This window comes from Pempheris klunzingeri, chromosome 15, assembly GCF_042242105.1.
Source record: "Pempheris klunzingeri isolate RE-2024b chromosome 15, fPemKlu1.hap1, whole genome shotgun sequence".
NCBI classification, from domain to species: Eukaryota; Metazoa; Chordata; class Actinopteri; order Acropomatiformes; family Pempheridae; genus Pempheris; species Pempheris klunzingeri.
Genome location: NC_092026.1, coordinates 4,671,322 through 4,697,610, shown reverse-complemented (window position 1 = coordinate 4,697,610; position 26,289 = coordinate 4,671,322). Strand labels below are relative to the sequence as shown.

At 43.6% G+C, this 26,289-nt stretch overlaps 1 protein-coding gene across 1 annotated transcript; it reads right to left on the bottom strand.

Annotated features, from left to right (window-relative positions):
* Positions 1-93: 93 nt before the first annotated feature.
* pkn2a (protein kinase N2a) lies at positions 94-22,322 on the bottom strand. The gene is made up of 23 exons (XM_070844419.1): positions 22,143-22,322; positions 15,630-15,794; positions 15,083-15,218; positions 11,195-11,349; positions 8,133-8,262; positions 7,894-8,039; positions 7,378-7,591; positions 6,457-6,642; positions 6,154-6,263; positions 5,866-6,009; positions 5,572-5,647; positions 5,180-5,336; positions 4,924-5,050; positions 4,394-4,530; positions 4,084-4,153; positions 3,730-3,821; positions 3,464-3,640; positions 3,188-3,250; positions 3,022-3,098; positions 2,722-2,864; positions 2,517-2,624; positions 2,304-2,384; positions 94-2,147 (listed from the first exon to the last, which is right to left on the bottom strand). Exons 1-23 carry the CDS (start codon positions 22,161-22,163, stop codon positions 1,944-1,946), a joined length of 2,919 nt encoding a protein of 972 aa, XP_070700520.1. The 5' UTR covers positions 22,164-22,322; the 3' UTR covers positions 94-1,943.
* Between the last annotated feature and the right edge of the window lie 3,967 nt (positions 22,323-26,289).

The window sequence follows — 26,289 nt, the reverse complement described above, 5'->3', positions numbered from 1 at the left end:
CCAAGCTTCAGATAGTTGATTCCTTAAAATTACCAGTTAACAAAAAGCAGGTAAATTTCAGGTTCGCTGTCGGGGTACAAATAAAAGTAAAGCCACTATTACAAATGTTTAATTTGTGCATTCATGATGGGCAAACAACTGCAGAAATGCCTTTTTCTTTCTTTTTTTTTACACCGGGATGAACAGCAACAGTTGTGAGACTTGAGTATTGATGTACCATCCATAAAGATTTCATCTGTTCTGGCGACAACATGCACAAGCAAATAAAAAAAAACAAAAAAAAAAACTTTGTACAATCTATTTTCATCATTAAGAAACGTAGATAATTAAACTATTGATAAAATTAGTGCTTTCAGCTTAATTGTGTACATACAGTATGTATATATAATATACCCTGCCCTCCCCTGTAGTGATTCGTATCAACAGGTCTCCAACATTTGAGTCAGTTTATATAAAACATGCAAGTTGACAGAAAGTCGTCAGCTGGTTCCAATGAAAGATTTAACTGATCACAGACTGAGGGAAGCATTTAAATGACGTCTGAACAGAATAACAGTTTAGCATGTTTCCCCCGTGCAAGAATAAAACAAGACGACTCCTCATTTGTCTTTGCACAAGGCGTCTTGGCCTCATCTGTGATGGGGTTCACTGTCAGTCCATCCATCAGATTTATTTTAACCATGAAGATTTGTTTGTCTGCTGCTTCGAGAGGGACAGGATGAGTTTGGTTTTGGTAGCTGTAACCGTGCTTTGTCTGAGGTAACAAGAAAAATGCTGCCAGGTCCACCAAGATCAGCTGTTTATCAACTGAACTCAGCTCTGAAAAAAACAACCAAAAAAAATTCATATAATGTTAAAGTTTGATTTTACTGCTGCACGAAGATCCTCAGAGCTGAGTTCAGCTGAATATCAACCTCAAGCTACAGAGCCTCTAGAGGGCATCAGACCCAAAGAATATTAAGCATTCTGCCATATTTCTTCTGGCCAAAAGGCATTTTTAATGAGTCCACTCATTTCTAATATTAAATTCCAAATAGAGCTAAGTGATGGTGATTAATTTAACAGCTTAATTAGCGTGTAACCCAAGACGGACTGCTGTTTTATACTAAAGAGTGTGGTTATCATCATTATTGGGCTGTTGTATGCGGACATGGAAGCTTCAGGTGAGGTTGAAAAACAGGTTGTGGCCAAAGGCTGAGCGCCTCGGCCAGAGCAAATGTAGTGTGAAGACTCTTCCTTGGATTTCAAGTCAAGACGCAGTAGTAGTAGTAGTCAAGATGTTTGTTGTAGCCGACCGTTCGGTGAGAGCGCTTTGAGCACTTCAGATTCACCGAGCGCCAGTTTCAGACACGATCGTGGCAGAAATGTTTAACTTTACATCGAGATAAAATGTCCTTAAACTACGGCGAGGGCTTTGCAAAGAAAGAGGGAAAAACACGACAATAAAATACATGACTGAATATAATCTGTACAGATCAAAAAAAAAAAAACTGAAGACAGTGACACTGAATAACGTGACTGATGTTGCCGTCTTCTCAGAGTTCATATGAAAAACATTCTCAGTGGTCAGACAATGGACACGATGACGACAACATATGCAGGAGAACGAAGCGTCACTCCTCCTTCGCTCTTCAACAACAGAGTTCATTTGTTTTCTTTTTCTTAAAAAAAAAAAAAAGTTCTTCATGTGGATTAAAAAAACAAGTGGGGGTCCTCTGGAGGCGTCTGGACTTTCTTCGCAATGGCACAGAGTTTAGCCCCAAGGCTCGGGAGCCACGTTCAGCGCTCCTCCTCAACGTTTTGGGCAAGGAAGTGGAAAGTTTTAAAATGATGCGAGCTACAGTCGCTGCTGTGCTGGTTGCTTCACAGTGTGTGTGTGTGTGTGTGTGTGTGAGTCTGTGTGTGTGTGTGTGTTGTGTGTGTAGACGGGGGATCAGGTGAAGCTAACACCAGTCAGCGATGTAATCAAAGTCAGAGAACGTCTTCTGCTCATCGGTGCTCAGCATTCGGGGTTCCCTGGGCGGGGTTAAGATCGGAGCCTCTGAGGTAAATTCATCATCGAAGTTGCTGACGTCGTTGGCGCCCTGAATTATCGGCACGAATGGCGGCTTCACCTTCTTGGCCAACAGTCCGTTCCAATCCATGTTCTGCCAGGAAATGGACAGAAGAGGGCGCATTAGTGTTCACTCTTAAAAAAAAGGAAAGACTGGGAAAGGTGGAGAGACTAACACGGCTCTGTCAGTCAAATAAAAAATAAAAAAGTCAAACAAAAGAAGCCGTGCAAATTCTTTTGAGTTCCTCACCCTGAAGAATAGATGTTTCTTAACCTCCTCTGCGTCCCTTTCTCCTGCTCCCAGTCGTCGCTCTGGACTCCGCCTCAAAAGCTGAGCAGGATGAGAAGCATAAAACACAGTAAACGTGAATGTGGGACGTAAAACTGGACATTTTACTGGGTTTTCACTGAATCCTCTCATTCTACACAGTGAGGATGTGCCAGGGTTTGTCCGTCTACACACCCTCCTCATGATGGAGATGGCCTCGGTGGAGAGGAACCGTGGGTAGCGGACTTCGTCGTTGACAATGCTGTCAAATACCTCCTCCTCATCGTCGCCGGGGAAGGGTGACTGAAAAAGAAAAGCGCCAAGATGAAAAACAAGAAGAAAGCTGCAGAATGTGATCAATTCCACTCAGCATCAGTGTCTGGAGGAAACGTGCACTCACCTCCCCAACCAGCATCTCAAAGATGAGGACTCCCAGCCCCCACCAGTCCACAGCGCGAGTGTACGACGTTTCGGTCAAAACCTCAGGAGCTAAAAACTCTGGTGTGCCACAAAATGTGCTGGTGCGGTCCCTGAAACCCATTCCTGAGAGCAACACAGAGGCCGTTTAATTCAAGACCAAACGCCCTAAAACTACCAACGTGTTCTGGCCTTTGTTCACATCAATAACTGGCATGTGGGTCAGTGTGGTTTCAATGGGATCTCTAAAGCCAAAATCATGTAGCGTCGTTCTCCACTTTACCTTCTTTGCAAAGTCCAAAGTCGGCGATCTTTACATATCCCTCTGTATCCAGGAGCAGATTATCCAGCTTCAAATCTCTGCAAATTAAAAAAACCTTAAAGAAACCTGAAGCCTTAAAGCTCCCAACAGACATCAAACTGAATTGAATGGATCACTGACTGCTTACCTGTACACTATTTTATGGTCATGTAAGAACTGTAGTCCCAACACAACGCAGGCTGCATAAAATCTGCAAAGGTGCAAAACACCCACACAGGTCAGGTCACATGAGTTTTACAGAAAGATGTAAACACAGAAAGGGAATCCACACGATTACACACAGGCTGAGGGAAAGTTCAGATCTTTCCGTATTCCTGCCGACGTGCCCGTGCACATAACCTTTGTGCTGCCAAACGCACGAGAAAACAGGTTTTGACACTGGATTAAATCTCGGGTCACTCACATGGCCCTGGGCTCAGAGAAAACATCGGCGTGGATGTGCATCATCAGGTCGCCCCCCGCTGCGTACTCCATGACAAAACAAACGTGCTCCGGCGTCTGGAAACATGCAAACAGGTTGACCAGGAACGGGTGGCGGACGCTGTTGACCGTCTCAAAAATCCTCTTCTCGCACATCAGACTGGGAAAGGAACACGTAGAGAAAACAAAGTCTAACGGCTCCACTAACACAAAGTAATTAGACGTAAACTAGCCTGAGCAGACGTTTACCTGTCCACCTCATCACGAGCCACAATGTCTCCTTTCTTCAGAGCCTTGATAGCAAACATCTCTCCTGTGCTTTTATATTCAGCTAACAACACCTGAGGAGGAGAGAGACATCCGTCAACTGAAAGAGAATTTATCAGTGACTATTTTCATAAAAGATAAATTCAGTAAAATATCTGGACTGTTCAGGTAAAAACAAGTGATTTGGAGGCCCCACCTTCATTAGTATAATTCAATACTTTCTAACATTTTATTTTAGACAAAATGATTAACTGAGGAAAACCTAATGGTTTGCAGCTAACAATTATTTTCATTATCAGTTCATGTGTCTGTGCTGGATGATTAACTGGAATGCACCTTTCCAAAGTGACCTCGTCCGAGGACCGCCACACATTTGAAGTCCTGGAGACTGAAGCGCTCTTCTTCCCTGGACAAGAATGAGTGTTTGCATTAGTATCCATTATGAATTAAATGTGGAGAGACCCGCATGAAGCTTGTGCTTTGAGGACAGAAGCAGCCTGCAGCAACAAGACAGCGTGACAGTTCAACTTGACAGGATGAGGAGTGAAAGCCAGGGGGCAGTGTTAACACCCACGTTACAGCTCCCGCTCCCCCGCCGGCACGTCGGAGCTGAACACAAACCCAGACGAGCGCACGGCTCAGCTACCTTATCTCTGCGTCTTTCTGGATGGCGGTGAGCTCCAGGTCTGGGTGCTGAATCTCCTGCTCCACCGCTCTGTCCAGGTCTGGCTTCACCGCTATGCTGTTCCTCTTGTTCAAGAAGTCAAAGGAGGCGAGTGCATCCTGCAGAGAGGGAGCACAGCACAGGACAAAGTGAATAAACGTGAAAACAGCTCTTTGTTAATCAGACCTGTGTGAGCGCTTTAATCAGTATCAACTATACACGAAACAGTCAGCACTGCCTTTATTTGGGGAGCTGCTGTAGAACCATCAAAGTAAACGCTGTGGTGCTCACTTTTTGAACCTTTTATCTTTTCCTCTTGTCAAATTCTCTACACAGGCTTTTCTCGTCTGGCTGGCTGCCGTCTGATGTCCAGAACTCTTAAGACCTTTACAGGAATGGTTTCTTGTTTCTGACTCAACACGCTGAGCGGCGGCTCTGCTGTCTTCCGTCTGTGATTATGTCGGCTCATTCCTGCCTTATCAACAATACCTGTAATTCCTACAGCGCCGTACCTGTACTTCCTCCTTGTCGGGCATCTTATCCTGCACCAGTGGTTCTCGGATGTCGTCGGGTGCCGGGTAGTGTTTGGGTCCTGGGGTGGGCTCTTTGTCAAAGTCCAGCTTGGTCACCAGCGGGTCGCTGTGTAGGGGCAGAAGTACACAACTGTTTTAACTGTTTAATGTCCTTTTCATGGTTTTAGTCTGAAGTAATATTTGAATATTCTTAGCCCATGTTTGTATGAGTGTGTGTGTGTGTGTGTTTGAGTACCTGCTGGGTGTAGGTGAACCCGGCAGGCTGCTGGGACCGGTCTCAGCCGCCTGCGGGCTGAAGGAGTTGGTGCTGACGGTCGGTATGGCCCTTCTCACCAGGCGGCCCCAGGTGGCGATGTTGATATTCATCTGAGGAGCTCGCAGGAAGGTTTTACCTGGTGACGAAGAGGCAAGAGAGACAAGAAGAGGAGAGGGAGAAGAGAACAAGACACAATAGGGGGAGATAAACAGGTAAATATTGCAAAATAATCCCTTTTCTTTGGCCACCTAGCAACTAAATTGGGGATATTCAGGATACATGTTTTAACAAATGCGCATTTCTTTGATGCCTGAGAGACGTTCACAGTGGTACAGTGAGAAAGTGTGAGATACTGTTGCACGCTGACTCACCTTGCTGCTTTGAGAAAATCTTCTTCTGTCTTTGCAGCTTTGGTCGTCTCTCAATGACAGGATTGAAAAAAGTAACCTGCACGAGGGAGAAGAAAATTTAGACGACACAGAAATCAGTTAACAGAGATGTTAAAAGTCGATGTGTGTGTCCCCATTTCAATGGTTTTCAAACTGTCCATCATGGCTACCAGCAGCTTTTCCAATGTGACCTGTCAAGTGTGTGTGTGTGTGTGTGTGTGTGTGTGTGTGTGTGTGTGTGTGTGTGTGTGTGTGTGTGTGTGTGTGTGTGTGTACCTCAGCAAACAGCATCCCCTGCGGCTCCAGGTACAGACACATCCCATGACGCTGGTTGTCCAGGAAGTCCTCCAGCCGCAGGAACTTGACAGCACAGAGTGAACGCCAGTCACGCCAGTACACCGAGATCTCCAGCTCACGAGACTGTGGGACAGAGACACACATACACACACACAGATGTGAAATTGACTGTGTGACAGCACAATAATTAGCCAACAGCACACATGTAGGTCAAGGGCACGTGTGTGTGTGTGTGTGTGTGTGTGTGTGTGTGTGTGTGTGTGTTACCCGGTCCAGCTCCAATGTAAACTTCTGGTCCCAGGCCTGGTTGCTGACTGGCCTCCAGCTTGTTTGGCCGACTACCGTGTTGTCCAGCTTCAGCACTGCACTGATCTCATCTGAAGAGACAGTACTGACATTAATAACTCCCTGATTGTGCTCTGATTCAGTTGGTGTCATAGACATGTTGCTGGGAAATCTTAAGGGCCAAACTGGGATTTACTGATGACTCGCAGAATTAGTTTTCAATCTTTGCATCAGTGTTTACTTATTCCCGTATGATGAGGGCGTACGAGGGGCAGATCTACTTACTGGAGAGCTCCTCGCTCTTTGTCAGGTTGCGTGAGCTCACGCCGCGGTTTCGGTTCGCTCTGCTAATGAAAGATGAGCGTGTCTCGCTGGGGCTCCAGCCGGGCAGCGGGACAGACGCAGCTTTGGAACGACCTGGGACATTTTCCAGAAGGTCCTGACAACCCATGAGCCTGACGTCTAACGTGCCTGGAGGTGAGGAGGGACAGCACCCACAGTCACACACTCTGAATGTCCAGGTTATGTGCATGTATATGAACATGCCTGTACTGAGTTACAGTCTCTTACAGTACCGCACAATTCAGGGTTGGAAGTCATACAAATATTAAGACAAACTCATTTTAGAGTTAAAGCTTTTGCCTCCCTACCTGTAGATTAAGTCAGACCTTGGAGCTGTGTTTCCATGGTAACAATGAAAGACACGCTGACTATTTAACTGTACCTATACTATAACCCTATAATGTTGTCGAAGGGAAGAGGAAAACAGTTTTTAAAGAGCAAGTTAAACTACTGAAAATAAGAATATCCTTGTAACTTCTTACATTCCCAAAAGATAATCTGATGTAAGGATACTTAAAAAGGATCCTATGCATGTAACACAGCAGACGTTTATATATTCTACAAAATGGAGGGAATTTGGTCTGAAGAATTAAAGAACAGCATCACACCTCCAATAAAAAACACTGAACTTCATACGTAACATGCTGATCAATCTTCTGGTCAAGTGAAAAGATACAATCATTTTGGGAAAATTGATATTTAACCTAAGGAGGAATTCTAGGTTATAGAAATGACAGCAAGTAGGCGAAGTATGAATAAGAAGCATCCTGTATCTCTGCTCACCAACAGCTGCTATGAAACATTCAACAGGATGCTGCTGCGATGTGCAGTCAGTAAACATCACTGCAGCTTTGGTCCAGTTACCTGTGAGTGCCGCGGGTTTCGTCACGGTGCTGTACTGGTTCTGTGTGGAGATGATGCTGGATCTGGGACTGAGGGCCGGTGAGGACAGCAGGGACAGCTCTTCCACGATGCTGCTGCTGCGCGGGTGGTTTTTAGGCAACTCGTTTAGGCGTTGCTCCAAGGAGTATCGCAGGAGGTCGAGTTTTTGACTGGACTCATTAAAACGAGCCTGGGCCTGGAGAGAGGGGGAGGCAGGGGGGGAAGGAAGTGCAGAGGAGGCCAAGGAGGGTGGGAGGAAAGGGAATAGTAGAGGTGGAAATGATTGTAGGAGGATGGAAAGAGAGAGAAACATCGATTACATGGTCCATTTTACCTCAGGGGCACAGAGCAGCAGGGCGAGGATCAGTTTCATTTAAAGCCCAAGAAACTGCATGAGGTCTGAGGTGATGAGAATCTTGTTCCTGCTTATTTTAAATCAAAGTTTTGTGCACAGCCAGTAGAAGACAAAGTCACACACTCTCAAACACACACATGTACCTCTGAATGTGCTCTTTTTTCTGTGACTTTTCCCGAGCCCAGGAGTTTCATGACATTCTTGGCTCCCTCGGCCACAGCGGACTCTATCTGGGCGTGGTGACACAGCTCCTCCACCCGGAGGTCTAACGGACTGATGATGGGCTTGTCTGGAGGACACGGAGGGACGGGGTTCTTAAATGTGTCCTCAAAAGTCACGCTGACTAATTCTAATCAATCACTAGATGCAAGTGAAGGCTCACCCATCACGTCATTGTTCTCGAAGCTCAGCTCGCTGGCCTGGCTGGCTTTGAGGATCTGCATCCTGATGAACTCGATCTTTGTCTTACTGTCCTGAAGCATCTGCTGGGCAGTCGCTAGCAGCTTACGATCCTGTGAACAACATAAGATATTAAAACAACAGTGGGGAAATATCGTAATATCAACACACTTTGACAAACATTAATGTTTGAATCAAAAGGTTTTAATGATAAAATAACTGGACATCAGAACCTTACAGATGACCCTGACCGCATCCATCGTCAATTATTGTGTTTTGTTGTGGTGAGCAACACAAACAGCCTCGACGCCAGTTCATGCCCTTAATAGGGGCTAAAGAATGAGTGACCGCATGGAAAATCTTATTCATCAAAAAAGAAGGTGGAATCTCATTGTGTGTTGTAATTGCTGACGCTCTCACACATGGAAACACACACACACACACACACACACAGTGGGGTAAGCAAACTCCACCCAGAATTCCTCTGAAGTTTAAATCCTGGTTGTTGATGGCGCCGTGTGCAGGAAAGACCTCTGTCCAGCCGGCATTTCCTCTCTGACATCAGGACAGGACTATTTCCAACTGGAAGGTGCCTCTGTCTGTCTGTCTGTCTGTCTGTCTGTCTGTCTGTCTGTCTGTCTGACCCGGGAGGTCACAGTGTTTTATAAGCAACATCCCCTGGTCAGACAGACGGTGGGGGTCATGAGGCAGTTTTCAGTCCCGTTTACTGTACTACAGTTACACAGTAAAGGCCTCTTGTGTTTCAGTTTAAATGAAATCTTTTTTCTTGGCCATGCTCAGTGATTTTCTGAACCATTTCTTGGACCAGACAAAGAAATAGTCCAGCACATAACACCCCTAAACCACAACTTGTTGTTTTTACACTTTAAATGTACTGGTAGGTGGATTGTGTTCCCTTTGGACTGAGGTAGGCTAACTGTTTCTCCTCTGGTGCCAATCTTTATGTTAAGCTAGGTCAACCAAAATGTCAAATTATCCTTTTAAAAAAGGGGATTTCAAGGCATGAGACATTTAATCAATCCATGCTACCTTAAATTACAGTCGACATCCACTGAAAAAGTGACACTACTGACACCTCACACTGTATTAACCGGTCTTCAACAAAGTGGCTTCAATTACTGCTGACAGACACGAGAGCCAAGACGAGCACGAGTGGCTCTCAGTTCTCCCCAGCTGTTATTAGTCCTGGTGACTTACACACACCGACCAACTAAATTATAGTTTTCCTCTCTCAGCATCAATAGAGGAGCCACAGGGGCCGTAAGAGCTCTGTGCACAAACAGCGGCACATATGACACACAGTATACCTCAGCACCTTCTCGTGTTTCCTCCCCCCCCCCCCCCCCCCCCCCCCCCAACAGTGAAGCTGTAAAAGCCGACACGTGCTATTGTGCCATTTGCAGACTGAGAACTGGTGTTTAGACAGGGAGCCCACTTATATTTGAAAATAATCATGACCACGTTACTTAAATTTTAAAAATACATAATCAGCAGTGGTGATTATGAGACTGCAAAGCTGTGGTGCATGATGCAACTCTGTCCTGCAGCCTTTGGATTTGTCCTCAGTGGTGTTTTGCAAAAGGACAACACGTGTACGAAGCCTTAAGAGAGACACAAGTGGAGATTTGCGTGATGAAGAGAAAAAGATTTCTAATAGTAGTGGGAAATGAAGTGAATTCAGCCGGTGAGACGGCTGCGGGGAAGCTAACCTGAAGTACACGTACGGCAGACTCTCCTCTGGGCTGTTAAGATGCATCTCAATCATGTGTCATGTGTTTCCAGTTTAACTCAGTCAGAATGTCAAAGCTGAGTAAAATCTGATGATGGAGACTAAAATCAATTAGTGTTATCGTGGCTTCTGTTGCTTTTCTTGAACTGCCCATTTAAAATATTACATCATATCAGTTATGATGATATCATCACCAAAGTAAGCAGAGATCTGGGAGCACAATAATATCTCTACATTTGGGTCCAAAGACACAAGAAACACAAGGCGTTGGACGTTTGTTGACTGTTTGTTGATCACTTGTAGAATTTAATTGAAAACGGTGGACCCCCACAAGGGATCGGCAGGATTAAGAGAGACTTCTTTAGACTGTCCATTAAACTTTTTTTTTTTCTCCTCTTATTTAAGCACCAAAAACTATTCAAATCAAGGGTAAAAAAAAAAGATTTGATTGAATTGGTCCCAGTCATTATGTTACAAGACCATCCTCTCTCCTTTTTCTCCTGTTCGATCTTTCAGTGAATGTGTGTAAAAACTCCCCATTCAGATCTGGCCCCTCTTGTGACATCACACACAGGGATCTCTTGAACATGTGACAATGCCACCCACTGGAAACCTGTATCCACGTCGGTGTCTGCCTGTCTTTGTCATCTCGCCAACGCTTCCCCTAAGACGTGGAAGGTACGAGTAAAGCACACAAGCTGTTCTGCTGTTGGCTGCTAAAACCGACACAACAGTCTCTGAGTCCTCCCACCACCTGAGGAAGCAAAGACCCAGCGGCTTTACTTTATTTCAGGAGGATTTGGGACGGAAATGTTCCCACAGTGAGTCTGTCTGTGTGTGCTTATGTGTCTAACATTATTTTACTCCAGGTGTTTTCTTCATGAGTGCCGTTAACGGTAAAGGTGCTCAAGGATGGATTGCTACCGGCTGTCTGTGACCCCACTTCAGACTTGGAAGCGGTAAGTTTTACCGTGTTTATGCTGTTTTGCTGTTCATTTGGCAGTTTAGTCTGCTGACTCTTAGCATTAGCATGTTGCTCGGCTAATGTAAAAAGTGTGTGTAAACATTGGAACAATAAAATCCCATTTAAATGTTTCTGTTGATGCCACAATGCAGATGCACCAGGTGAATACAATTATGTTATTGAAGAAATAATTGATGCCCAAAACTACAGAAGTAAGGCCCATCTTATGAAACTGGAGGTTTAATACAGCACATCTGGTGTGTCTGACTTCACACACGTGGCAGCCTGACATGAACCAGCTCATATCTGAATAGCTCCTGCTGAATCCTACCTTGGAGGGCCCGTTGGAGTACATCAGAATCATGTTCTCGGCACCCTGTTTGACCTTAAGCTCAATGTCGTTCTGTCTTTTCAGGGCGGCCAGGCGGCTGCTGCTGGTGCACATCCTCGCCTCGCTGTTGGGGGTGTCTGGGGTCAAAGGGCATTCTGGGTAAAGACAAAAAAGAAAAGTTACTACCTTACCTGCCATTTGGAAACAACCACAGATGGACGACTTTGAATGTGCTACTGGAGATCGTCACAAATATACACCGACTGTAAATAGTAACTCTGCATGAATGTGCTATTTTTGGCTGCCAGCCATTTTGAAGTTAGCTAAACAGTCCTGCAGCGCAGTAAAATGACCTATAACTCTGCTTACAAAAACACGTCAGATGGCAACTTCAGCACTCACATAATGTATCCAGAAAGGTCTGCTGTTTATAATGTGATGAGGTTTGTTAGCACCAGACTCTAATTGACAAATTCACAAAAATAACTACACACGCCAACATTTAGATTTGACATGAAGCAGAATTTCAGATCAATACATGGTGTCAGAGAGAGACTCTCTATTGATTGGAGGTCTTTCACACACACAACATTTGTGCTTCACTATGCAGACACAGACAATAGAAACATTTGATTACCACACATCAACACATATCCAGTTTGATTTGTATGATGCTTCTGAGACTATAATACGAAGGCAAACCACTGCTCTCACTCTCACTGATCTCATTGGCTCTCTGCTGAAGTCTTTTCTAACTTGGGAAACCCTGCAGCCACCTTTATTCTGAGCAACTGAAAAAAACAAAACCACAAATAAAAAACATGTGTGAACTTGCTGACAATTACTACAAGCTACACTACAACTCGTACTGTGACATGACTTTATAGCTGAACTGGTGTAAACTTTACAACAACATAACCTTTTTTTTCTCCAATCATGCTTTCTGTCCAGAGCCTAATGGGGGCTGAGACAACACAGTGCTGCTGGGCTCATACATATTTAGGCATTTGTGATTCTCATGCATTCACACAAGCACACACACACACACACACACACACACACAAAGTGAAAATGAAAACACGTGTCTTCTATCCCTCGAGCTGGACCACAGTTCTGGGCGATGAGCTCACTGTTTTGTTGTGTTTTTTTGTCATGTCTGGACACGAAAAGTGCAGCGAAAACCCCTCCCCAGACTGATCACTGCTGCACAGAGCAAAACATTCACTCACACAGGTGAGGTGGGCAAAAAAACCTGCCTGACTTCTCCTGACTTGACTTGCAAGTTCAGTTTCAGTCTATGGTGTCATAAAGGAGCTTACAAAGAGGTGCCACATCTGAAACTCAAAGTAGTAGCCAAATATGTACAGTGTATACCTGAACGCCCTTTAGACCATGACAAAAACAAATCACATGATTTAACTAATACTCCAAGATGTACAAAAATAAACCGGATTTCCCTGAAGGTGCCTTGAGATCATCTAAGTGGGCCCGACTGGCATTACCTACAATAACAGAGGTGAGGAAAATCAGTTATTCTTGAAGACGCTGCCAAACACCGATAACAATAACCAGCAGGCGGTTCTGTGATTCATTCACTCTGAATGCTTCACCAAAACAGTGTCTTAATGATTCCTTTGAACACCTGCGGGATATGGCAAAAAGGAAGCATGTGATTCTTTGAACTGAGTCTCAATGATTCATCTAATGACCCTAAATAAGGCGCGAGAGAATCACTGCTGAGGTTTCTGGGAACGGGTAAGAGGGGAGGATGTTAGCCTTCCTGGGCAACCCTCTCTGTCTCTCTCTCTCTCTTTCTCTTTCTCTCTCTCACACACACACACACACACACACACACACACACACAGTGAGAGAGGCAGGGCTACACAGGGATTAACAGAGTGGGCACCTGTGGGTTTTCATCCAAACCACATATCTGTAGAAAACCCTGTGGAGCAAGGTGAGAATTTAACATGGGCTTGGGGCAAAACTGACTTCAGCATTCATAAAATCCGGATTGCGTAATTTGAGTCTGTAGTGTCACAGTGATTACATCAAGATCACGTTAAGTCATGTCATGAGAAAGTTGTTTGTGAAAATGACAAAGGCACACATGCAAAAATGCTGTGTATATTATCCAGTCTACGGGGCTTTCCTCTCCGCGTGGGAGGGGGGAATTCAAGGACCCCCCCACCCTTCAGCGTGGGCCAGAGGACCAGATACTGAGCTACTGAATAGCTGCACGGCTGATGTCACTGCTGGACAGCTGACAAGGGGAACCCTCCCTCAGATTAACCCCATCTGTATCTGATGAGAAGGCAACCAGAAATCTCTCTAAACAATTACATCATGATTCGCAGAACTGGACCAAAATCTGGCGTGGGTGGCTGAGACGTGATGGGATGACTGCAAGGAAAGCTGACTGGATTTGTATTCAGGGAGCAAACTGCTGATCTTGGGGCCAGTCTCTTTATGAATGAGATCACATGTGACAGGGGGACCTGCCTGGTGACCTTGCATCAGAGCCGCTGCTGCTGCTGCTGCTGCTGCTCCCAGACGGTGCTTGAGAGCGAGCCGGTCCATTTCTGGCCTCAGCTGAGTGGCAGACAATAACCAGAGCCCCCTCAACTCTCTCCTGGAACAAAAACACATTCTGGCTGCTCGCAGAGGCAGAGCAACTCCTTCCTACTAATTCAGGAAACAAGCGCTGTCTCTTGTGGATTCAAGCGCTAAACGTATTTCAACGAGTTGTCTCATGACCGTGCGGCCGAGCTGCCGTCAGCCCCTCTCCATCATTTTTCGATAGCCAGCGACATTCCGCTGGCGTGGCGTCACTTAAAAAGAAAGCCCTTCTTCATCAGATTGAGAGTCACCGAGTCGGGCTAAATTTGTTCCCACTTAAGATAACCATTCACCAAGACAACCTCCCTTCCCTCCCCCGGCACACACACACACACACACACACACACACACACACACACACACACATCCCTCCTCGTCTACTTCCTAATGTCAACTGAACCGGGGGTGTGGGGGGGGTGATAGTAACAAATACAAATACCATTCCATCTCTTCCTGAATTCACCAGCACACTCGCCACCAACAAAACACTGCATAAGGCAACTACTGTAACAAAACTATATTGAATGCACGTCGCTGTTGTGGTTAGCTCTCTCCAAATTCCATTGTTGTGAACAAACGCACAGGAGCAGGCTTTCAACAGCCTCGGAGGGGAACAATCGACAGCTCATTGTAACTGTCGGAGGAATGTGGAATGCAACAATGTCAGCCTCTGGAGGGTGAGTCACCTCCAAACACTGAGTGAGCTCTGTGTCGATATATAGGTGCTGCTCAGACATCGTCAAAATCATTTACTCAGCGATACTTTGCATTTGCAATAAAGCCGTGCGTTTGGAGGGACTGCTATTGGCAGATATTGGCAATATTCAGAAGAGGACTTGACTGCTGGTTTGTGACGTTATACCTGGACAGAGTCCCAGATCAATTTATGGCTAATAGCAAGAAAGCCAAAACACGGAAACGGCGACAGGAAACCCTCCAGCACAGACAACTGGACTACAATTGTAAACAAAATAAACTATATGGACCTTTTCATACATGATATGAATATGAAAAATACATGAAATGACCCTGTTCCTGTACCAGAGCTGTGTCTCTCATTTTACCTTAAAATAAAGAAAAATAATATTGCACTATGTAACTAAACCTATAATTCAGTGCTCAGCTACACAGAGTATGAAGCTTAGAAGGACATGACTCTGATCATCGAGTGATATATTTACACGGAAGTGGAGTAAAACACAGCATTAGCTCATGTCAACTGTCTTCACTACTTGGTTAATGTTTAGTAAATCCTGTGTCTGTTGTTACCTAGCAGTTCTTCAGGGTCTTTGACCACAATGTGAGCGTTGAGCTCTTGCAGCTCCTGGTGAAGCTCCTCAACCTTCTTGTTAGACTTTTTCAGCATGTTGTCAACAAAAGCCAGGCTCTTCTTGTCCGTGGTGACCTGCAGAGAGAAGGGCGAAGGAGAACTTATCTAATAACAAAAGTTTAAAGGGAAGTTTAACTGCACCAATTGTAATCATCAGTTTACAGGTCATGGGGATAACTACACAGTTGTATAATGAGGTTGTGAAGGAGATTTGTCAGGCGTTTGTCAGCTTGGCCTTGAGGGCTACAAACTGGTGGCATGGAGTTTGAAAGATGACATTTACCAGTCAGACAGGGTCTAAGAAAATATGCTATTGGGTGCCTTATGGGAAAAGAAGGATTCAGTGTTTTTTAGGGCTGAAAGTCAAGGAGATTTCATCATTTTAAAATAAATCTCTCTCCTGCGAGTAACAAAACTTTTTAGAGGTGAATTCTAAATCAAAGTCTCCCTTTGACAGAAAGATTCGCCACTTGCAAACAAAATTACCTTCCGCAGGTTCTCTGCACCTTCTTTGATCTTCAGCTCCTTGCGGATCTCGCGGCGGATCTGCTCCTTGATCTCGTCCAGCTTCTGTTGGACCATGGTGTCGGACAGGTCCAGGTTGTGACCCAGGCCCAGTCGTTCTGCCACCAGCTGGCCCCTGGCATCCCCCTGAAGGAGATCGGAGATGAGATGAGAGGAAGAATGCAATTTAGAGGTCAGCGAGGGAGGAGGAGGAGGAGGAGGAAGAGGAAAATGGGACAGAAGAGAAAGAGGAGGAGAGGACATGCAGAGGTCAGTGGCTCAGTCAACAAATAGACTGTGCATACAGGCAGCTGAGCATCGTTAAACCAACACGACTTATCAATATAAACTGTCAGGACAAAAAGCACTGCACCAACTTTCAGTGTCTCAAAACAAATTCAGGCTATTCACTCATAAAATGCATCCATTCCCATTTTGTCGTGATGAGTGCCAACTCTGTAAACAGCAGCAAGGAAGTGATAAAAGCAAAGACAGTTTCATTCAAGCAATCACGGACTTCCTCAACAAACAACCTCCTATTGACAAGTTCTACAATGAACATATTTAAAATGGAGACATCTGGAATCATAATGACGTAAATGCGCTAAAAATATCTTCCTGCCAAACACGAGGTTCAAGGATTCAACAGTGGCCACACGGCCTGAGTATCCTGAGGTCAATCCAGCAGCATAGTGGTGTGTTTTGATCTTGAGCTCGCCTCTGTGCGTGGTGTTTTCACTGCTGCTGTCAGTCACCATTTACCTGCATCCCTAAAGCCGTCACCTTAACTAAAGAGGGATTAGAGGTCACTTCCTGAATGGCTTCGGCTTTAAAGTTCATCATGAATACAATGGCGCACTGGTGACGATCCACTAGTTGATCACACCGACACGTCTGTGACTGTCTGAGTGTGACTGTGAATAATCTATTTATTCCATTTCATTACACAGTTCATCAGTTGAAAAAGATCTTTGGTTTGAAACTATTTTCCAATTATAAATTTGTAGTTGGACAACACAACACTTTAATTGTATTACGACTATGAAAAGACAACATTTAATTCATGAGTTGTCATAGCTGGAACAGGCCACATTAAAAAACTCTAAAATACACAGCCTGGCCTAGTAATGATATTAATAATTGCTCAATTCGTTATGCACACACATGGTTATTCTCCGTCTATGACCTTTGATTCTTTGGGAAAAAAATCTTCAGAGTAAAGTGCGGTTACTCAAATTATCAAGCTCTGTACGGGACTCCAGATAACAGAACCAACTCAACACATACAATGTAAAAAGGTCAACCAGAACTCGCTGCCCTCTGAAAGCCTCTGAATGTGTGCCAGAGTTTAGGAGTTTGGAAATGAGCTTATTTCATTCATAAAACGAGAGCTTAATGAGATGTGAAAGACAGCACATCACCATTGTGTGACTACCTATGTCACTATTTTATTTATTTTCATTCACTGTATTATTGAACAGAGACAGTGCATAGTTGAAAACATTGTTGTAAGTGCACCAGAGTTAGCCAAGAGGTTATTTTAGGCTTCTGTTAAAATTACAACTGCGTAAAGAAAGGATGGTAAAAAGAGGTTTTAAGTCAACAAGACAAAATCTCTAGGCTTCTCTAATGTTTCTGCCTTACCGTAGCTTCTTCAACTTCATCCAACTCCATCTCTAGATCAGTTGAATAATCAACTCCACGCATGTTCTGCAGACCAGCTAAACTATCATTTCATGAACTCCACTGCAGTTCTGTTGTCTCGTAGAAGCAGCGATATGCTCCACTGCAAAGGTTAGGCTACACCATAGCTGGCAGGTGCACCGCCCAAAGCCACGCTCATTCACTCCGCCTTTATCCGATGTTCCACAGTCCTCTCGTTTTGCGCTCCTTTTCTCACACAGACTATTGACATCAACAGGAAAGATAAACCGTCTGAGCAGCGACAGCCAAATCCCTCTTAGCTTCTAACTCTGTGAGGTCAGAGCAGCCCAGAATGGGACCTAATCTCACCACAGGCAGAGCACTGTGCCTAAAATTAACCCAAGTTAAAAACACAACACTGGCTGTCCATTGTGTCTTCCCCACCCTGGATAGCGACTTGTGTGGTGGAGGAGAAGCTCAGAAACGACACCCCAACAACTGTAAGAGGGTTCAAAACACAGTAAAAAAGTGGTGAGTCGAGTCTCAGAGTAGATGAAGATCAGATGTGGCGATGGTGCGTTGTATTTACTAGTGAAATCAAAGCTTTAAAAACACAAGAGCTCATCAGGAGCTAACTCTGTAAGCTGTAACTCGAAGATACAAGCCAGTAAAGCACTAAACAGGCTGTATTGTCCTTTATCCTTTCAGCAGTTTCACAGAGAAAAACTTTCCCACAATGTTTGATTTCAGAGGTTGACCACCTCACCTCAAACAAAGATCACATACATCTCCTGTCCAAGAGCGGAGGGCACTTTTCACACAGCCAAAGCCTTCATATGTAGCGGCTAAACATTTAGGCCGTCATCAACTACCTCAACTCATCATGAGACAAGATGCATCACAGGATCTGAGGGCTAAACGGTTTCCTGGTAGAAACCCTGAAATCATCTACTCCACTGCTGGACTGATAGATTTATGTCAGGAAAATACATCATGTTGGGTAAGAAAAGGCTTTCCAGCCCTCGTAAAACCCCCACACTCTCCTCTATAGGTGCTCACTTCAGAGGAAACTATAGTTTGCACATATCCTGGTCCAGAGCCTCCTTGATGACTCATAGGTAAAATGGAGGTCACGACTCCTGGAAGTGGAAGAATTGTGTGTGTGTGTGTGTGTGTGTGTGTGTGTGTGTGTGTGTGTGTGTAGGGGGGGGATCAGCTCTCCTCTTCAGCTCACTGCCTTGGAAAACTTGTTTGCACTGTAGCTGTGTTTGCCCGCCATAGTATAAGGACAGCATGAGGACACCCAAAAGGGCCCATTTTACTGCACAACAATGCAAGGAAATCCACGAGAGAGGGATCAGATAAGGTGGAAATAAATCAGCTGGTCTGCGTTTTAATTTGAGATCAAACAGAAAGCATATCCAAAGAAAGCGAGCAGGCACTCTTTAGCAGGATTGGTTTCACCTTTCGTTTCTCCGTTGGTGCAATACTTCCTCGAGTTGCTCTTTTACCTGTGAGGCCCTTATCACTTCTTGCTGCCTGAACGTATTGCCCTGTCAGGGGAATGACGCCACACCGAGACTCAAGACTTATTAGGTTCAAAGACGAGTGAAGCAGGAATTGTAAGCAAATGTTTCCACTCACAGCACAATGCGTGCAGTTTTTGATGGATGGAGGGAACTTGTTCTCGTCAGTGTGGCTCTGCTAGCTGCCCTGTGAAATGTACAAGACTCACAACTAATTAAAAAGGACCATCTAAAACCTTTTAGCTACATGTTTTGTTCAATCTTACAAAAAAAATATCTGCTTTACTTGTGACCTGTGTCCATCCCTACGAAATAAAAAACATTTACCGTTATATCTGACTGACCTGCAGACTTTGAGTTTAATAAAACCACTGGTAATAATCAAAGCAACTCTTACCTACACATGTTGAACTTGTTCAAGAGCTCTAGACATGAAAGGAAACTGTGAAGTAAAAGCAAACATTAGGTCTGGGCCTTAAGTGTAAGCAGGTTAACTTGCTCTTTAAGCCTGAAAGCTCCAAGTCCAATAACAAGAGCTCCATTCAGACAATAGGACAATGGAAAAGTTGAGGGCACTATCCAGGCTCACGCTTAAAAAAGCCAAGCCCTTGCCATTTCTGTGAGAGGCCTATCTCAGCCTACAACCCGACACCCATCTTACTCCGCAGCCCGGTGCTCTGCTGCACCCAGGAATAGCAACACAGGCTAATAAACACAGATCCTCCAAATGCAGCCTTCACACAGGCCTTAGACATATCCCATGCCATGTCAAACTGTGGGTAATGTCTCGCACTTCAGGGCAACATTAATGGTCATTTCTGAGCTTGACGGACAGAAGATTTAATGTGTCCGCAGAACTGATGCTGCAATGTCACAAAGGAGACTGAGAGATAAACTGCACCGATGCACCTGTTGCTCTGTTGAGTTGATCTGGTTCCACTCGATATAAACCCCCACGGTGGGACACTTATATATAGATTAGCTATAAATAAACCCATATTTTAGTCGTGAAAGCGTAACTTAATAAAAATGGGCTAAATGCACTCAAGTCTCAGTAACTTATCAAATGTCACTGACGACAAAGATAATCCAACACAGTCCAAACTCAGACAAGATTTTCCTACATACATTCAGAAGTATTGAGTTTACCAGCTGGAACAAACAGGTTAATTTAACTTTTCACGTCCATCTAGTCCAAATGGATGTGTGGTAACAACACATTCACTTTATTTTTAACTTGAGACAAAAGCAATGGGGGCATGAATTGCAGATTAGTTCATAGTATCGATGATAAATGTAATATTAGTGTATACAGTGAATGTCCTTTGCATGTGAATATGTCCTTATTAAAAAGTAAGTAAGTAATAAACGATCCCTTTCTGCACCTGAAGAGATATTGTGACCGAAAGTTTGCTGCTGTTGGAAAGGCTTCTGGTTATTCCTGGTTTCGTTCACTGTGTATTGCACCACCCTGATTAAGACAAGATAGCCGAAGATGTTTGGTAAATAACTTAGGATGGACTGCAGAAGAGTTGTGCAATGTGTTTTAGTTTCGATAGTTCACTGTACTGAGTAGCAGTTTGGATTTTGACATTGTAACTGATGGAGCTGTCAACCATCATCAGCTGACCCTCATGGTAAGATTGTTTACATCACCTAGCTTGGCTTAATGATCGGCTAATCGATTATTAAAGAACAGTTATATTAATTAATGTCCTCATACAAAAGAGGAAACAGGTGGTTCTGCCTACACCTGTTTTGCCATCAGACTGTTTTAAATCGACTACTGTGGATTTACTTTCATAAACACACAGTGGAAAAAAAATTGGTCATTCATACATGTCTCTGAAAAAGCACTTGAGCTGAACACCTGCACTGAGTGACTAAAATGAATGCTGCCATTGAGTGTAATACACCATTTTATGATTACACTGGTTAAATATGAGCATCGCCAACATATCAACACCCACCTGTTGCCTCACTGATCAGTTTCAGTCAAAATAACAAGGAACATTTTAACTAACACTTCCAGCAGGTGTTAGTAGTAATCCATGTAAATGAGACAAATAGTGTGAGCTTGGTCTTAGCTCCAACATAAACAGAGTGTTTTTGGAGGATGCTGCTAAAACAGCTTTCAATCCACGACTGGATGAAGTTTTAGATGAGTTTCAGTCATAGATTCAGTTACAATTTAGTTATCGTTTATAGTTTTAGGTATTGTTTGGTTACAGTTATTGTTTAATTGTAGTTTTAGTTACAGTTTAGTTATTGTCATGTCATAGTTTAATCATAGTGTTAGTTATAGTTTAGTCATAGTTTTAGTTGTAGGTTTAGTCATAGTTTTAGTTTTATTTAGTGATAATTTTAGTTATAGTTTAGTTATCGGTTTAGTTATAGGTTTAGTTTTAGTTATTGTCTAGTTATAGGTTTAGTTATAGTTATTGTTTAGTTATAGTCTAGTTATAGGTTTAGTTATAGTTATTGTTTAGTTATAGGTTTAGTTATTGTTTAGTTATAGTTATTGTTTAGTTATAGTCTAGTTATAGGTGTAGTCATTGTTTAGTTTTAGTTTTAGTGAAAGTTGTGTCTTTATTTCAGGTCTGACGTCACTCCAGTGAAACCACACTGAGTCCTGACGGCTCATGGACACTAATGACACCTTCACTGTCCCCTTTTTTTAAATGTAAAAACGTGCTTTTGCACGTTAGAGCAGACTTTACCTGACTCGTGTTAGGCTGTGGGTGGCATGTTTAGGTTCATCCGGTCTGTAACGTGTGTGTGTGGAAAAAAACAAAAAAAAAAACTTTACGACAAGTAAACCAGCGGACACTTGTTCATTATAAAAGATGGAAAGTTGTTCACATTGCGGTTAAACGCATGAAGAGTGAAAAACACAGAGCCCTGCTGGTGTGTGAACTCACCGTTTATGTTCCCAAAGTAACGCAGGTTAACTAAACGTTAGGCTACAGACCTGATAGTTACCGTCCAGCAGACATTACTAACTTTAACTACAACAACGTTGGCGTTCAAACTTTTCACAACAACAGCCGGTAGATTAGTTAACACAGCAGCTTCCGCACTAAAACGACTGGTTTAAAACTTGGATATTTCAGGATAAGTTACTGAGGATAATTGTTTCCCAGGCCTCAATCCATGGATAATTCCCAGACAACCCTCTGGGATCTGGCAGAGGCCTTTCACTCAAATACAGCAGCGAGGGCTCACAGCGACTCGACTTTAATGAAATAAAAGTGTTTGCTAACTTATTTGTGAACCTCTGGAGTAAGTTTGCGCACTTTTCGCAACAGTTGTCAACTTTTCCTACCTGCACGGAATCGGCGGCCATCTTGGTTTTCGCCTTTGAATCAAATCCTACGGGGAGAGAGGAGGGGAGGTGGGACTCCAAAAACAAGCCTTGTTTTAAGTTTCCCTCTCTGGCGACAAAAGAGACGTGGTTATTTGGACCAAATCATCGGTCATCTCGGGCACACGGAGCTTCCCATGCCGTCTTCACGCTTCATTTACGCGGCCGCGCCGTCCTAGTGGGGTCCCGGAGGGCGGACTGGTGCTCCTCAATAAGAAAGCTGGAGCATAAATCTGTCCCAGTGCAGTTGGAGAGAGAGAGGCGGTGGTTTCACTGGGAGAGTCCGCCCAGAGGAGCTGAGCTAGTGCTGCTGCTGCTGCTGCTGGGGCTGCCCTCCGCTAACACACACACACACACACGTGATCCTAAAATTCATATAGGCTGCCCTTTACCTCACATTAACCTGAAATCATCCTGGACTCAACACAGACACGGAGCAACTATCATCTCAGGTCATAGTGCTTTAAAGTGGGGATCTCATATGTTACAGTGTGTGTGTGTGTGTGTGCAGACACAGGAAATCATATACTAGTCCATCAGTGGAACATCTTTATTAAAAGTACTCCATTAAAGGAAAAAGGTCCTGTTGCAGCAAAATGTCATAAGAGCAGCAGAAATAAAAGCTGAATGGCTCCTGCAGTGATGGTGGAAGTGGCAATATATTATTTAAGTAAAAATAAGCAATTACAAGCTACAAAACTAGGCGTTCAACATTTTAAGTGCACATTGTCGGCAAAATATACTTCAGTTGGATCACTCAAACATAAAAAGTGCACAGCGTGACCCTTTCCATAATGCAATGTATTCATATTTATGAAATATTGCATTATTTGATTGTTATTATTTAATGCATTGACATCCAGACAGCATAATCATAGTTGGTGGAGATGGATACAACTATAACTTCATACTTTTAGAGAGTTTTTTTTGATGACTTTGTAAAAACAATTACTGCTAATTGCCAGATAATGTAATGGGATAAAGAATGCAGTGTTTTCCCCTGAAATGTAATGAAAGAGGAGCATAAAGTAGCATAAAATAGGATATAATTCAAATCAAAAGGTTAATACAGATGCTGTAGAAACCTGCGAGCAATAAGAGTACTGCATAAGAGTGTGAGTTTACTTTTGAGCTGCCACGCAGATGGATCAGGAGGAGCTGCTCTGAAGAAACCCCAGGACAAACACTGAGCTCCTCTCCGCTGGGACCAGCGCATGACATGTCACACCTCAGTGAGAAGGCGTACTGCTGCATTACATAACCCACAGGGATGCAGTCACCACAAGCCATATGTCTCAGAGACTGGCCACTCTCTGGGCTTATGGCGTGGTGTCACAGATATTTACTGGTGAGAACAACAACGCTGGCCCCTCCTTCATACGCTGAGCATTGTCCACATAATAAAACCGACAGAAGCCTTGTTGGACAGACTTAATGAATTATGTGTTCCTGTTACGATCCCAGCAAAGGTCCCGTCTTTGTTCCTGTCTCCACAGTGACGCTCTCCAGAGGCTCATAGAGGACAGGTGCTTCAGACAGGATCAATATGAACTGTCAGCAACTTCATTTTGCCACCTAAGGGTGCCTTGTTTGGTGTGGGAGCAAACAATGTTGACGATATAGTGTATTGCTGTTTCTGTATCCGTGGGTTAAACTAATATCTGTAGTTATCTTAGTTTATCAGAAAAATACGTGAATGTGTTGTTTCTCCATCTCTGGTTTTACAGTTCAATGAACAGTATACTGATCTGTGGGTGTATTGTTACCCATAATAAACATGATGATGGGGTGATTACTATGTTTTATTGGGCAGGCAGGTAATATGAACTGCCCTGCAAGATTGTAATGTGTGATGTAAATGTGTGATTTAGGGGCGTCCCGGAGGCCAAGAGGTCTGGGACCCTATATATATATATTTAGTATATAGTTAAGTTCAGTGTTACACTAAATTCTGTGACCTGATTAGAAGTAGTTAGTAATTAGAAACACAACATTTTGATAGCTGTGATCTCAATGTGCCTCAATGAGTCTGATCCATGAATATGATGCCTTTGATGTATCACCCCACTCTTTCCAGATAATTAACACTAAAATCCTCCAGACATATTCTAAGACATTTAGAAACACCGTTTTGAATATTAATTTGTGTCTGATGTGTTTTTTTCCCCACAAAATGTTCAATTACCTCGTTAAAAGCTCTTAAAATTGCATCGATTACTTCTGCCTCATTAAATTAGTCAGGACCTATGACTGTGTTAATATTTGCCACTTCAGCAGTTAGTTGCACTTTGGAGCACGACTTGCTCCATATTAGCAGTGATACCACAAAATGATGCTCTTAGGTTCACTCATTACATTTTCCCCCTTCAGCAGATGAATGTGAAAACAGCCTTTGTCAAAGTGTCGGAGCTCAAACATCCAAGTGAAGTAATAAAAAGCAAAACAACTTTCTGTGTGGTGGATTACACTAAAATGTGTGTTAGTTCAAATGGACTCGCTCTAAATCCTGACATCCACACAAATTGAAAGTGTTTTTTTTTTTTGCACTGTAAAAGAACCAAAGAGCAAGTTGAAAAATCATCTCAAAGGATTTTAGATATGGAGAAGGTGGATGTCAGCAGCTCCATCACAGGCATCAAATGTGAGACTTGACCACTAATAACACAGTGGAAGCCGCATAAACAGTCTAGCTAACAAATAGCTCCTGCAACAAAGTGTTCTTAGATGTGCATTTGAGGCATTTAGATTAGTTTTCATTGGAAGCCACATTTGAGATAGATAGAAGTCCTCAAAGAGTTAACGCTGAGTCCTAAAGCTACTGTTATGAGCTCGAACTATTAACAACAGCCAGTAAGTGAGGCTCCAAAGTATGGGAGGGGGGACCCTCCGTGTTTATCTGGGTCAGAGGGCCAAAACCAGGAAGCTGTGACTGAAAAACAGTCTGAGATTAATGCAGATAGCTGATAGCTGTCCAGGGATTATCTAAGAGCAGGGATGAGTAACACTGAGTGGCAGCTCTGGCTTTTAAAACTTTTTCTGGCCTCTGATGACTCCTCTCCCTTCACACATCCATGCTCCTATTTTAGTTTTCTCTCTTAAGCAGCAAGAAAGCTGCAGCACAACACATGCAACAACCATCTGTGCTTTGATAATTACATTGTATGGCAGAGACATGTTTAACTCACTGCAAACACTGTATCAAATACTGGAAAATACTCTGGATATGGAGAGGTTGTGAATTGCATAAACACACACACACACACACACACACACACACAGTTGGAGGGAGCAGCAGATCTGGCAGCTCTTTATCTCCCTCTGCAGGATACCAGCTCTGAAATAATCCAGCTTTAATTTTCACAGTAGCAGCTTTATCTGTCTTTACCACTCCCCGCTGATGTACCTGTTGTTGTTGTTGTTGATGGTGGTGATGATGATGGTGATGATGATGATGACGCACAGACATTTGTACTACTTTAAGGAACACACACGCACCTCTGGTAGTTTTGTTAAAATGTTCTGTATATTTTTTGGCAATCAAAAGATGAAAACAGCCATGTTCCTTTTATGTTCCATGTGACAAAGCTGCAACACAGAGAGAGCTGGAGAGAGAAGGCACACTAACACTGAGTGCTAAACTACAGTGTCCTTAAACACATCAGTGACAGAGCAACACTGTAGAACAACTGTGCGGCTCTTCCAGACGAAGGAAGGTTGTTTTTTTTTGCCTGCACACTTTTACACCTTCTTGATGGGATGGTAAAAGTTAGTTAGCAATTTATGAACGGTAGAGAAGAACTTTAAATTGGCCAATAAAAGGCCAATAAAACCCAGTCATCAAGAAAACAAGAGATGAAATCTACACAAGCAAATTAGCAAAGTTATTCCAAACCCCGCCACCATCTTTCTATGCGGACAACTGCAAAGAAAGCACAGAATATTTCGAGAGATAGATAAGAAAGTGAACGTTTGTTACAAATAAAAAGCTGCAGCAGGCTAGCTTAGCGTAAAAACTGGAAACACGGAGGGAAACAGCTAGCATGGCTCTGTTCAAAAGGCAACAAAGTTCACTGACAGCACCTTTAAAGCTGACTAATTAAATACAACA

What these genes read in the sequence shown, in the direction of transcription:
- pkn2a (XM_070844419.1), bottom strand. Translation starts at nt 22,163, where the DNA reads ATGGCCGCCGATTCCGTGCAG. An exon ending in TGGCCGCCGATTCCGTGCAG is followed by an intron (nt 15,795 to 22,142) that starts GTAGGAAAAGTT and finishes GATCTCCTTCAG; the next exon opens with GGGGATGCCAGGGGCCAGCT. An exon ending in CGAGAACAATGACGTGATGG is followed by an intron (nt 8,040 to 8,132) that starts GTGAGCCTTCAC and finishes CGTGTCCTCCAG; the next exon opens with ACAAGCCCATCATCAGTCCG.